The sequence below is a fragment of the Musca autumnalis genome, unplaced genomic scaffold (assembly GCF_047663935.1).
Source record: "Musca autumnalis isolate F117 unplaced genomic scaffold, ASM4766393v1 scaffold_5, whole genome shotgun sequence".
In the NCBI taxonomy this organism is placed as follows: domain Eukaryota; kingdom Metazoa; phylum Arthropoda; class Insecta; order Diptera; family Muscidae; genus Musca; species Musca autumnalis.
Genome location: NW_027412088.1, coordinates 79,683,028 through 79,697,808, shown reverse-complemented (window position 1 = coordinate 79,697,808; position 14,781 = coordinate 79,683,028). Strand labels below are relative to the sequence as shown.

Genomic DNA, 14,781 nt, shown 5'->3' with positions numbered 1-14,781 from the left:
TCGCGGTCAAAATTCACATTTTTAGGTGTTTTTTAGGTTTCCCGATTTTGCTTGGAAACCGCAAGTCCAATCGAAATGGAGCTGAAGAAAATGTTGTAGCTGTGAAAATTCTATACAGGATTGACGTTTATGATTTGTTCTCGGGCTGTACCATTTTTGAGATAAAAAGCTCAGTTTACATTTTTAGGTTTTTTTGTTAGGGTTTCGCGATTTTGCTTGAATACGGCAAGTCTTATCGGCATGGGACCTGAGAAAATCTTATAGCTGTGAAAATTCTCTACAAGACTGGCTTATGTAATTTTTCCTAAGTTGTACTATTTTTTTCGATATATAAGTTTAAGTTGGGAAATTGCAGTCATGACATTGTTTTATAAGGAGACGATACATAATTGAATTGAATTTGAATTGTCCCAATTTCAACTTCTATATCTCAAAAGTTGTAAAACTTACGAAAATATCATTAGGGTCAGTTTTGTAGAGAATTTTGATAGCTACAACATTTCCTTTATTCCCTTTTTGATAGGACTTGCGGTTTCCAAGCAAAATCGCAAAAACCTAAACAATACTAAAAATGTCAACTTGAATCGCGATTTATTTAAAAAGCGCTCCGGCGATTTTTTTAGTTTTTTGATTTTTCTCATCTATGAACATTGTAGTTTCAGAATCCACAAAAACTTCCCAGGTGTAAGCACCTTCCATTTAAATTTAATTCAAGAGCACGGTGCGGACTCTAAAATTTATAGTCATGTTCCTATTCGTGCCTGAGGTTACAAGTTATAGTACAAATCAACCGAAAAACAAACCAATATTATAAGCCATTTAGATTTGACCTCATTAGCCAGATTTAGCGTATTATCAGGATTTATTTGCTACATCCGGCGATAATCTACCAGATTTCCCATACAAAAATAAATCCTCGTATTCAATGGACTTGTTTTAAATCCGGCATATAGGCCATTTAGATATGACCTCATTAGCCAGATTTAGCGCATTATCAGGATTTATTTGCTACATCCGGCGATAATCTACCAGATTTCCCATACAAACTAAATCCTCGTATTTATTGGAATTAGTTTTAAATCCGGCATGTTGCTAGAAAATACAAAAAGTTCAAAGACATAAATACAACTAAGACTAGACAAAATGCATGCAACAAAAAAATGTTTACGAAACTTTGTATAGAAACATTACCCTTAACAGGTTGCAGTTAATTCAAAATCGCAACCAAGGAGGAACATTTCATGTAATGGTATCAGAAACGAAATTTATGAATTCAAGGATCTATTCAAGAATAATTCTATGTCAATTGGATCGGTAAATTCGGTTAAATACGTAAAAATGTTGTGTATTTATTTCAGCTAAAGTCCATACTTTGTTGCTTCAAAATTTGAAGAAACAAAATGTTTAACAGTGGGTATTGAAATTGATTACTACGAGCGGAGGCAGAGAAAACTATAGTTTCGGAAGCAGCCAAACTTCCTCATCAGTTCTCTTAACCGCTGACTCTGTATCAATAAACAGGTCAATAAGAGTGACCAGAAAATTAAACAGAACGAGAAATTTTCTGTATCCTCCTAAATCTGTTGACCGCACAATTGAGTCAGAATAATCAAAATCATATACCCACTACTGTTTTTATGCTGTCTTTGCATCGCAAAGAAGACAAGCATAAGTAGTGTTGTTTGCAGTAAGCAGAGATCACAACAAAATGTTGTTTTTGCTTTATGCGTAGTCAACAAGTAAGGCCGTGCTGATTGCCTGTTATTGTTGTTGGCTTTGTATTGTTGGACTGCAAAATAATACTTGTTGTGTATTTATTTCAGCTAAAGTCCATACTTTGTTGCTTCAAAATTTGAAGAAACAAAATGTTTATAAACAGTAGTGGGTATATGATTTTGATTATTCTGACTCAATTGTGCGGTCAACAGATTTAGGAGGATACAGAAAATTTCTCGTTCTGTTTAATTTTCTGGTCACTCTTATTGACCTGTTTATTGATACAGAGTCAGCGGTTAAGAGAACTGATGAGGAAGTTTGGCTGCTTCCGAAACAATAGTTTTCTCTGCCTCCGCTCGTAGTAATCAATTTCAATACCCACTGTTAAACATTTTGTTTCTTCAAATTTTGAAGCAACAAAGGAACTGATGAGGAAGTTTGGCTGCTTCCGAAACTATAGTTTTCTCTGCCTCCGCTCGTAGTAATCAATTTCAATACCCACTGTTAAACATTTTGTTTCTTCAAATTTTGAAGCAACAAAGTATGGACTTTAGCTGAAATAAATACACAACAAGTATTATTTTGCAGTCCAACAATACAAAGCCAACAATACGTAAAAATGTATAATAGAAAAAATGTTATATCACCATATCGTGATATAACATTATGTTAAATTCAAAAGCCATTCACTGAAGAATGATAGCAAAAAAATGCCTTATCTTGTTGTATTTATGTCTTTGTCGAATATGAAATGTCAAATTTCTTTATAAAAAAATATATTTGTTGTAATTTCCCCAACAATATAAAGAAAATTTTGACATAATATATTCAAAATTTTACGATGCCACTACGAGGGTAATTGTGTCATGAGCTGAAACAAAACAAACTGAACTTCTAGGCTGTCTCACACATTATTCATTTCGACCAACTTATGTAGGTAAAGTGTTCCCACAATCCTTAATAAGACAAGTCAAGTCGACTCGTAGATCAATATCTTGGTCCCATTGCAGAAGCAATGGCCTCCGCGTGGTACTCCCTGGGGACCACTTCATAGTTATGTAGTGGAAGCTAATACGAGCGGCGTTTTGCCAGGCTGGTGGCAAAGCTGGCAACCCCAGCACCAGTCTAGGATGCCTTAGACCAATCATCTACCCATCCGAATACACATTGATTACTGAAACCGTTACAAATGAAAATCAAACACCAACGCCCTCGATGACGACCATTGGAATGAAACAAAGGATACGAATAGGCTCTTGGAATGTACGTACTATGTTGGAACCATCGAAGCTTGCTCAGATAGAAAAAGAATTCATCAACTACAAAATACTGATACTTGGTTTAAGCGAAGTGAGATGGCCGGATAGTGGGGAAATCAACACTATCGGCGTTGGAGTCCTCCTTTCTGCAGAAGCCAAAAAAGCTCTAATTGAGTGGAAACCACACACAGATAGAATAATTGTGGTCCGACTTAAAACAAAAGCAAGACCCATATCATGCATTCAATGTTATGCACGCACCGAACTTGCCGACATGGAATGCAAATCACGTTTTTATAGCGAACTATCAAATGTACTTAACAACATTAATCATGGCGACATCAAAATTCTAATGGGTGATTTCAATGCACAGGTTGGGAGTGACAACCGCAACCGTGAAAATGTTATGGGCAAACATGGACTTGGTCACCTGTCTGAAAATGGAGAGCTGCTACTAGAAGTATGCGACAACTTCAACCTTGTATTAGGCGGAACACTTTTCCCGCACAAACAAATTCACAAAGTATCATGGGTTTCCCCGGATAGGCTAACTGAGAATCAGATAGATCATATTGCCATCAGCAAGATGTGGAGAGGATCCCTGCTTGATGTGAGAAACAAGAGAGGAGCAGACGTTGCGAGCGACCATCACCTGATTGTAGCTGATATACGATTAAAACTTCGATCTGTAATTCGCAACAACAGAAGTATGAGAAGATCATTGGACATCACAAAACTCAAAAACCATGACACCTGCAACAACTTCACGAACAAACTGAAGGAAAAAGTCAACAACCTCTCAGAGAATGAAGAAATTGAAGAATACTGCAAAAAGATAACATCTGCGTTCACTGAAACAGCAATAAATGAAATTGGCTACACCAAAAAAGATAGTAAACCATGGATTTCAAACACAACATGGGAACACATTGTAGAGAGGAAACAGTTGAAAGCCGAAATCAACAAGGCCAATTCTCCCAATCAAAAAGGAGAAAAGTTAAGACAATACAACTCTGAAGATAAGAAAGTAAAAAGAAGTGCCAGGAAAGATAGGAGGAACTGGATACAAAGTCTTGCAGAAGAAGCAGAAAAAGCCTGCCAGACAGGAAGATTGAAAGACTTATACAAAATAACAAAACAAATTGCAGGAAACAACAAATGCAGCGCAAAACCCCTCAAAAATGAAAATGGAATCCTTACATGCGATAAGGACAAGCAGTTGAAAATCTGGGAAAAGTACTATAAAGGACTATTGACAACGAGCAACAATGAAAATATAAATATATGTGACTGTGATCCAAAGCAGCACACAAACAACATCAGAGAAGATATTAATGTTTTAACTCCAACACCGGCCGAAATATCGGAAGCAGTCCAGCAACTTAAAAGTGGCAAAGCGGCAGGGCCAGACGGCATACCTCCTGAAATCTTAAAAATTGATATTCAGCTAACGACAAGGTTAATATATCCAATTATTAATCACTTTTGGACAAACGAGCACCTGCCGAAACAACTAAAAGAGGGATTAGTCATAAAGTTACCCAAAAAAGGCGATCTTCAAAACGTTAGCAACTGGAGAGGAATAACGTTGCTAAATATGTTAAATAAAATCATTGCACTTATTCTTCATAAGCGCATATCAACAATTATTGAACCCCAACTAAGACCAGAGCAAGCAGGTTTCAGACCAAACAAGTCATGTGTAGACCACATTAACAGCATCCGAGTGATCGTGGAGCAGTCTGCTGAATGGCGTTCTCCACTGTATCTAATATTTGTGGACTTTAAACGAGCGTTCGACACAATCCACCACAATGCTATTTGGAATGCATTGGAATGTAAAGGTGTACCCCGTAAAATAATTAACCTGATCAAAGAGCTATATAAAGATGCACATTGCCGTATATCTCACGAAGGCCTTGTAAGTGAAGAAATAAAGGTTAATGTTGGAGTGAGACAAGGTTGCGTCCTATCGCCGCATCTATTTAACATTGTTCTTGATGTTATTATGAGAAGAGCTATGGCAGAACAATGTGGAGTGACAATAGGCCTACATGGAAATTTAGATGATCTTGACTACGCAGATGACATTTGCCTCCTGTCACACCGTTTCTCCGACATGTCTTCAAAACTTACAAATCTTACGGACAGAGCTGTTAGAGCTGGACTTCACATCAATATAGCAAAAACCAAATCAATGAGAATACATAGCGGAAACACCAACCACTTCCAAGTGATGAACCAGCCAATTGAAGATGTATCCTCATTCAATTATCTCGGCAGCATTATAACTACAAATGGCGGTAGCGACAAAGACATACAATGTAGACTCAACAAAGCTAAAACTGCATTTGGAATGCTTAATAAACTATGGAGAGATAGGACTATATCCTCGGGAACCAAACTAAAAGTATTTAACAGCAATGTAAAATCTGTTATGTTATATGGATGTGAAACCTGGATGATTCCAAAGAACCTAATGCGCTCCATGCAAGCATTCACGAATAGGTGCCTGCGTCGCATATATGGTATTTACTGGCCCAACACCATAACCAACAATGCTCTGTGGAATATGTCGAATCAACAACCACTGGAAGATGAAATTAAAGGAAAGAAATACAGATGGCTTGGTCATACCATGAGGAAAGCGTCGACTGACGTAACCAAACAACTAATCGAGTACAATCCCCAAGGTTCGAGACGTATTGGTCGACCGAAAAACACCTGGAGGCGCCAAGTAGAATCTGAATTAAAAGAGAGCCGAATAACATGGAGTGAAATGAAAAACCTTGCCATGGATAGAGATAGATGGAAAACATTTGTGACGGCCCTATGTTCCAGTCGGAATTAAAAGGACTATATATATGTATTATTTAATATTGTAAATGAATTCTCTGTCTCGCTATCATTTTAGTTTATCATTACAATAATTTTAATCTCAATATTTTTATTGAACACATTTAATATAATGGGGCTGTTATCAATACAGGAGGCTGGGGTGGTAAATTCTCATTAATGGCCGGCGAACGTAATACGGTAGTTGATGGATTTCCAATTGGAGTTTGTCCGAATGCTGCTAATAGGCGATTAAATAAATTCAGTGGTCCTCCAAGGAAGAATCCTTCTGCTGGCCGCAATGTAGTAACAGTGGCAAAAATCATAGCCAACATGAAAACCGTTGAAAACTTCATATCGCCGTTTTCACTTTCCTATGCAAATAAAACTTAGGCGCAATGGTTAAAATGGTTTTTGTACTTTCAAAGCAAGCAAAAACTTTAAGGTGTTGCAGATGTCAGATAAGATATAAGTATAAGAAGTAATTACAAGTTGTTTGCTAATGATGCTAGTAAAGTTATCTGGCGCTATGTTTTCTTTTAATCAAAAAGTAATTCTGATTTCAGTGAATAAGAACCAATCGTTGATTGTGGTATGTCTGGTTAAATGAGGTAATTAATCGTGTTTAAATGAAGTTGTTTTTTTTTTTTCTCAGACAAACCAGATAACAGAATTCTAAAATTATCTCTACCATCTTTTATTTGATTTTATAGGGTAACATGGAGGATATGGGATACCAAATAATGGTTCCGATTGACTTTAACATTGTTACGTCATCCCTATCTAACAGGGACGTATGCAAGAGGGCCGCTTATTCTCGTGATATGGTCTAGCCAACACAATCGTAATTCGATACCTTTAACTATGCCGATGTCATTGTGCAGCTGTGGTTCATAAGTCATCGATATTCATTGTTAACACAGATTTGCACGTCTTAGGATTTTCCTTTCATTAGATTTTACAAAATATGTATATTTTCTTGATCAGGGTAAAATTCTAAGTCGATTTATTATATTCGCCCCTCCCTCTGTGGTAAACACACTAGCATCCACAAATTTTAAGATAGTACGCTTAAATTTTGGAAAGATGCGTCGTTTGTTTACAAGCTCCTTCTACTCAGCCATAGAACCTGTTGTCATCAACAATATTATAAAAAAAAACAAGTAGAAAAGCGTTAAGTTTAAAAATTTATATAAATTTATATAAGGCATGCTTATACCTCTACAACAACTAACATATTTACAAAAGCTCTGTCTTTTTACGTGATAATTTGTAATAATTAGCAGTGTCTTTTTACGTGATAATTAGTAATAATTATTACTAATGTTGCCGATTTTGACACTGTGTCATTAGGGTATCGAGAAGGCAGATGAACTAGCTAGGCGTCGATCAAAACCAACAGGTCTAGCAACCACTGAATCTGTCAAACCCACCTGATTTCACCTCTTTCGGAATGTGGAAACGTTCATTGATGAAAGAGACAAAGAATTATGGCACTATTAACCTAGGTGAATCGTGTCGAGAGTCATTTGTCCAACTCTATCAACCAAGAGAACGTATTCACTACTAAACCGGAGCAAAAGTAAACTCAGGGTAAAGACTGAAGTCATTACCGTGCGCTGTTACATTAAAGCCTTTACCAATACATAAATGGAAGGATGACGCCCTTGTTTATTACAGACTCCGAGAAGATGAAGAAGAGACGGAAACAATAGAGCACCTCTTATGTCACTGCCCAATGCTTGCTCGCAAGCGGTAAGTCATACCGGTGTACTGGTGTATTTTTTCCAACAAGTTCCTTCTACTCAGCCATAGAACCTGTTGTCATCAACAATATTAGCTGTGTCTTTTTACGTGATAATTAGTAATAATTATTACAAATGTTTCAAATTTTGACAGTTGTATAAAGGAAAAGTTGCTAAAAATTTTTTCAGCAACATTTAGTAAGTAGAGAGACACACCAAATATTAGGTTTGTCCTCGTACTTACTAAATGTTGCTGAAACACTTTTTCAGCAACTTTTCCATTGAACAACTGTCAATTTTAGAAACATTAGTAATAATTATCTACAATCTACACCAATAGTCACATGTTACTTGCTTATGCTGATGATATAGACATCATGGGTCGATCAGTAAAAGAAGTAACTGATACCTTTATAAAGGTCGAAGGAGAATCTGCTAAAGTGGGTCTGGCGGTAAACGGTGAGAAGACCAAGTTGATGGTGTCGACGCGCAATGCGTCCATTGAGCTCGGACCGACTGTGGAAGTTGGTTCCTATAATATTGAGGTAGTAAAAGACTTCGTCTACCTCGGCACCTCCGTCAACACAACAAACGACATCAGTTGTGAAATAAAAAGAAGAATAGTATTGGCCAACAGATGCTACTTTGGATTAAGTAAGCAGTTTAAAAACAAAGCCACATCTCGTCAAACAAAAATAACGCTCTACAAAACACTGATACTACCCGTGCTGATGTATGGCTCCGAAGCCTGGGTACTTGCGCAAGCAGACATGGCAGTGCTTGGTGTGTTTGAGAGAAAAATTCTTCGAAAGATCTACGGACCAATCTGCGTTGACGGTGAATATCGACGTCGCATGAACCACGAGCTGTATCTGCTATACAACGACATCAATATTGTTAAACGTATCGAGATGCAGCGATTGCGTTGGCTAGGCCATATCATAAGAATGAGCGATGATGAACCCGCTAAAAAGGCGTATGAATACATGCCACATGGCGGTGCACGCAGAATTGGCAGGCCAAGGAATAGATGGCGCAAACAAGTGGATGTTGAGATGAAAAGGCGCGGTATTCCAGAGAGCAAAGCAACAAATAGAGAGGAATGGAGATCTCTTCTTAGTTCGGCCTATAGAACAAATGTTCTGTAATGGGCCAGCTAAGTAAGTAAGTAAGTAAGTAATAATTATTACAAATTATCGAGTACGCAGACAGGCATATTATCAAAAACAAAAAAAAAAAAAACAAGTAAAAAAGCGTTAAGTTCGGCCGGGCCGAACTTTTTATACCCTCCACCCTCGATAATTTTAGGCGGAGATATTTTGTGACCACTGATAGCTAAATAAGGTAAAAACGCATAAAATATGTATTCAATCCGTATGTATTCAATCAGTGAAAATCAGGAGGTACAGTTATATAGGGGGCTATACCTAAACATGGACCTATGTCGACGGTTTTTAGTGGAGATATTTTATGACCACTGGAAAACCCAAACGTGAAATTACAGGTAGTTCGGTCAAAAAATGTAGTCAAAAACCACAAAATACCGAAAATCGGCTATACCTAAACATGGACCTATGTTGACAGTTTTTAATGGAGATGTTTTGTGATTACTGGGAACCTCAACACTCAAATTACAGGTAGTTCGATCAAAAATTTTAGCTAAAATCCCCAAAATATCGAAAATCAGGAGGTACCGCTATATGTGGGCTATACCAAAACGTTAACCTATGTTGACAGTTTTTAGTGGATATACTTTGTGACCACTGGGAACCCCAAACCTGAAATTACAGATAGTTCGGTCAAAAAATGTAGCTAAAATCCACAAAATACCGAAAATCGGAAGGTACAGTTATATGGGGGCTATACCAAAAAGTGTTCCGATATACCCCATCTTTGAACTTGACCTGCCTATGGAAAAAAGATGCCCGGGTGCAAAAATTTAGCGCTCTAGCTCAATTATTGCGAACGCTAGAGTGATTACAACAGACGGAGAATTTTATCCTGATCAAGAATATATATATATACATACTTTATATGGTCGCAAATGATTAGTTCGATGTGTTACAAACAGAAAAACAAACTTAAGCTGTGTTCCTTTACTTACCTGAGGTTACCATTTTTACCATTTTTAACCTGCAAAGCGTTCCTTAACCCCGAAAAGTTTCAAAACTGGAAGCAATTTTTAAGAGAGTGAGACAGGAGAGAGAGCGAAAATGGCTTTCTCTTCTACCACAGGCTACCAGACAAATTTCTGCAAGTAAAAAATGGCAAAACAATGAAGAAGAAAATTGACGAAAAACAGAAGAAAAAGTCGAACGCTGACAAAACTAAAATAAAAACTGTGAAATAAAAGACGAAAATTGATTTTTTTATGTTTCTTTTTGACATTGCTGCCAGATCTACCATTTTTCCGTTCCCTTACTTTTCTGGTAAAAATGTTCATGAGAGAACAATTTTGACACTTTTCTCTTTTACCACTCTTACCATTAAAAAAGTAAAGGAACAAAACTTTAATAAACCCTCCATACTATGGTGAATGGCTGGGACGGCGCAACGTGAATAAGTAAAATGCAGCACCGACCGATTTTCAACCATCTCTACCTTAAAAACCTTTAACTTTCAACACAAATGGCTACAACTCCCCCAAGCTAACCTAGTCTTTCCAGTGACATATGCTCCATTCTTTTCATATGCTCTGTTTCGCAACGAACCTGCAAGAATCTACAATTTTTTTTTAACTTTTTAACAGAGTACTGTTAACAACATTTGACAACAAACATAATAGATTGTTCCACAGTCTATACAGTTGGGCTGAGTGTCCCACTGTATAGACTGTGGAACAATCTATTATGTTTGTTGTCAAATTTTGTTAACAGTACTCTGAATGGCCGAACTTCTGTAGGCCTTGAGTATACTCATGCCCAAAGCCTACAGAAGGTCGGCCATTCAGAGTACTGTTAACAACATTTGACAACAAACATGATAGATTTTACATTATTGTGATTTTAGTTTCTTTGTATTTTAAATCACAATAATGTTTTTGACATCAAACATAATAATCAGCTGGGCTTCTTGGCCGACCTTATGTAGGCCTTGCTCATGCAGGTTCTTCTACAGAGCAATAAATAACAATTGACACAAAATGTTAAAATTACACATTTGTTTCTTTATTCAAGCTTTCATAATAAACTGGTGGATATTTGGGTGTTGGAACAACTTTTCCATTAAACATATCCTCCGCTTGAGGTTCATTTCCAGGTCCAATTACAATAGGAATCTTAGACGGTAAAAGTGATGGCAGTTTACTACCAGTCAATGTCAATTTGACGGGAGCTTTTGGTGGAGCAGGTTTTTGTGTTGGTGGTACAGGACGATTGTTAATATATTGACTTAATGGTGATCCCACCGGTCTGATCTGTATGGGATTTTGAGGTTCTTTAGTTGGTTGAGCCGAAGCCATCATAATTACGATGGCTAAGATGAAAACAAAAGCAATAAATTTCATGTTGTCTCTTTAATTGTCTAACAACAAGAATATAACTGTCAAAACACAGATCGTATTCAAAGTTTATATACTTTATATTCGAAGGTAGAAGGTTTATTTGATAGCAAATTTTGTCGTAGGAAACATTACAATTATCTTATGGAGCAGATGAGCGACATGTCTCTTCAGTTAATTTGTGGTTGTATTAATTAATTCGCACAAAGATAAGATGAACATGTTGAAAGCATCTTAACATTTTCAGCTTTTGCTATTGGGCTACTGATAAGAAATGGAGTAGAGACGGCATTATGTTGCTTGGTCCCGGTCCACACTAGCGTGAATTTCATTAAAAAATTTCATGAAATTAGGCGTTCTTAAATCGAATTCCTCACTACAGCAATTTTATGATTTTACTCTTCTATGGAAGTCGAGAGACGCATAATTTCATGCAATTTTTCCAATGAAATCACTCTAGTGTGGACCGGGACTTAATAAATAACTGCTACAAAACTAAACTTCATGGTGAAATTTACAATTTATAATGAAAATTGGAAACATTGTTAGGATTTGGATTTAAAAAAAATATTAAGGTACCGTTCTATGTCCCGGTCCACACTAGCGTGAATTTCATTCAAAAAATTCATGGCGCCCTCTTGTATTAAATTACACAACTATTCACGTAGTGGAGAAAACAGATACAATTTATTTCGCAGGGTTGTATTTGTGACGGTTAAAAAATTAAACCTAATTTACAATGGCTATACATTTTGAGTTTTAGGAAAATATGAACTTCCCCCCATACCAAGTGCGGATATTATTCGAATGTCCGGCACAACTTTCGAAAACGATATCACTGTCGAAGGATTGGCAAATGTTTTTCGGGTGTACACAAGCACGTTGTTCTTTTGTTCGTCAAAAGTTTAAAAACGATATCATTTTCGAACATTTTGCGAATGTTTTTTCTTCACAAGAACAATTGTTTCGAGAAACATTTTTTACTTCAGAAATTTTTTACGTTTTAAAAAATAATTTTATGTAGTTCGTGAAAAATTCCCATTTGCTTTTTTCAAATATTTTCGATATAAATGCTACTTACAATATTAACAAGAAGTGATGATAAACACAACATATAGCTTGGTTACAAATACAAAACAACAATGTTTATAAACTGTTACACGCATTGAATCGCAAACATTACAAAGAAGAAAAGGTACATAACAGAAAAATCAATAGACGTCAGATAAAGTTAAACATGTCATAAAATCGAAACTCCGCCAAAAATGCTTTTTCGGCACTATCGTAAAAACTATCATCTTTCATTCGCTAATAATATTATTAACGACATTCGAATTCCAAGGTTTTCCTGCCACAAACTGAGCGACGAATGAATCGTTTTTAATTCGTTCTCGAGTGTCGTTTTCGAACAAAATATCCGCAAAACTATCGAAAAACATTCGAAAACGGATCGTTTGCGATAGCAATGGTGTGGGGGGTTTATTTGACGTGTGTATGTATGTATATTCATTGGTACAGATAATTTAATCCCGAGTATTTTTCTTTAACTCATTTTTTAAGTTACCGACAAAAATCGGTAACATTAAAAATTAAAATTATGAATAAAAGGTTAAAAAAGTTGTCAACACTGATGCAATCCGTAGAACTTTACGACTACTTTTTATCGGTCGATAACTTACCGACTAATATCGTTAATTAGGCGGCCATCAGACCATCTGATTTTTCACATGTTGTCACTTTGGGTGTACTAATATACAGAACAGCTTATGTCATACATGTGAAAAAGCAGATGGTCTGATGACGGCCTTACCTAAATTATAAGCATTTTAATTTTACCGATTTTGGTCGGTAACTCAAAGAATGGGTTAGTCCCGGTCTACACTAGAGTGATTTCATTGAAAAAATTGCATGAAATTATGCGTCTCTAGATCTACTTCCATAGTAGAGTAAAATCATAAAATTGCTGTAGTGGGGAATTCGATTTAAGAACGCCTAATTTCATGAAATTTTTTAATGAAATTCACGCTAGTGTGGACCGGGACTAATGAGGATTTATTTGACGTATACGCAAAGGAATTGACTTTTGAAACCCTGTGGGTTTGTTAAATCCGGTTATATAAACGTACTGTAATATTCAATATTTTCTTTGGCATTTAATTTCAATAGCAGCTATGTTGTTTTTGTAAATTTGTTAGTTGTTGTAAATTTGTTAGTTTTGTAAATTTTTAGTTGTTGTAAGTCATGCATCTAAAGGGCTGCGTACATGAGCTGCCTTGCCTGCTTACCATGGTAGAACAAATATAAGGTAAAGTAAATACTACAACAAATACAACTCGAACAACAACCACAAAGGAATTTGTTTTTGTTTGTAACATTACTGCCAGTTGTATTTGTAAACAAAACAAGGAAATGTCTGTAAATTATTGGAATTTAAAAAACTAATAATTTTTCACATTTGGTTGAATATTTTGGAAAACATGAATAAAAATTCGTTACATTTTTAATTTTTATGTTTCCACATCATTCCACTAAATGCATAAATTGTCGCAGAAAGTAGAATTCTTGCACAAAAGTTTGGGGTCGCTGGAAATTCATAGAAAAAGGAGAAGCTGTTTCAATGTTTTGTTTTAGAAATCAAAGAAGCACATGTTTATTAGGGCTTTATTTTTTTTTTAAATTTTAACAAAATACCTTACATATTAACAAAAGTTGTATCGCCTCTACAAGCGGGGATTCTGCGCGGCTTGTCGTTCGAACTTGGAGGAGGTTACATATCATTGATATGAAGACGTCTTTCTGGGAAATGGTTTTTTCCGAATGATATATATATTTTTTTTAATATATGTCCCTAATGTACATCGAAATAGAAATAAATGTATAAAATGTCATATGAAATTTGACACTAACGTTACAACCCAGTTCAGTCAGCTGTGTATTGCTGCTACCTTTTCTTATTCTACCATGCCTGCTTACCTTGCTTATGGGTACTTTACACGATATGTTTTTTACATATGAGTTGTCACTTTTTATATACAAAATGTATACGCAAAATGACAACACATATGCAAAATAACATATCGTGTAAAACACCCATTATTACTTCTGATAAAAGAATAAAAAAGAAAAGGGCAACCCAGTTTGAAATTTGCTCGGCATTCTTTATTCTTTTATTTTAATTATGTCAGGAATGAAACAGGAAAGCAAGGCAACCAGGCGGAACAGCTTATGTACCTAGGCCTTAACTTCTATAAATGTGCCTTGATTTTGACGAAAGAAATTCAATTCTTCAAATATTACTGGTATTTATTATACTACTAACCAATGGTCTGTTCCACAACTGCAAGAATCCACCAAGTCCCGGTCCACACTAGCGTGAATTTCATGAAATTAGGCGTTCTTAAATCGAATTCCCCACTACAGCAATTTTATGATTTTAATCTACTATGGAAGTCGATCCAGAGACGCATAATTTCATGCAATTTTTTACAATGAAATCACTCTAGTGTGGACCGGGAGTAATTTTTACTATTTTTTCCGATAATATAAAGGAAAAAATGTTATCGTAGTAAAAAATAGTAGCTTCTTGCAGGTTCTGGACAAGCACAAGCCCTCACTTTTGTTTACGATACGTGTCTACGTAGTTTTTAACGTTCATCGCCCGCGCTGCAATTGTGTTTGACAATCTTATAAGAAATGACAAGAACTCTCAAATGGGTGACATATGACT

At 36.0% G+C, this 14,781-nt stretch overlaps 1 protein-coding gene across 1 annotated transcript; it reads left to right on the top strand.

Moving 5' to 3' along the window:
• Window positions 1–3,249: 3,249 nt before the first annotated feature.
• Window positions 3,250–6,203, top strand: LOC141386671 (uncharacterized). Its single transcript, XM_073955588.1, has 3 exons — window positions 3,250–4,433; window positions 5,484–5,668; window positions 5,965–6,203. Exons 1-3 carry the CDS (start codon window positions 3,250–3,252, stop codon window positions 6,201–6,203), a joined length of 1,608 nt encoding a protein of 535 aa, XP_073811689.1.
• The last annotated feature ends 8,578 nt before the right edge of the window (window positions 6,204–14,781 follow it).

Coding starts and splice junctions, on each gene's coding strand:
- LOC141386671 (XM_073955588.1), top strand. CDS start 3,250: ATGGAATGCAAATCACGTTTTTATAGCGAACTATCAAATGTACTTAAC. Junction 4,434..5,483: donor GATATTCAGCTAACGACAAG/GTTAATATATCC, acceptor ATTCACGAATAG/GTGCCTGCGTCGCATATATG. Junction 5,669..5,964: donor AATCGAGTACAATCCCCAAG/GTTCGAGACGTA, acceptor TTATCAATACAG/GAGGCTGGGGTGGTAAATTC.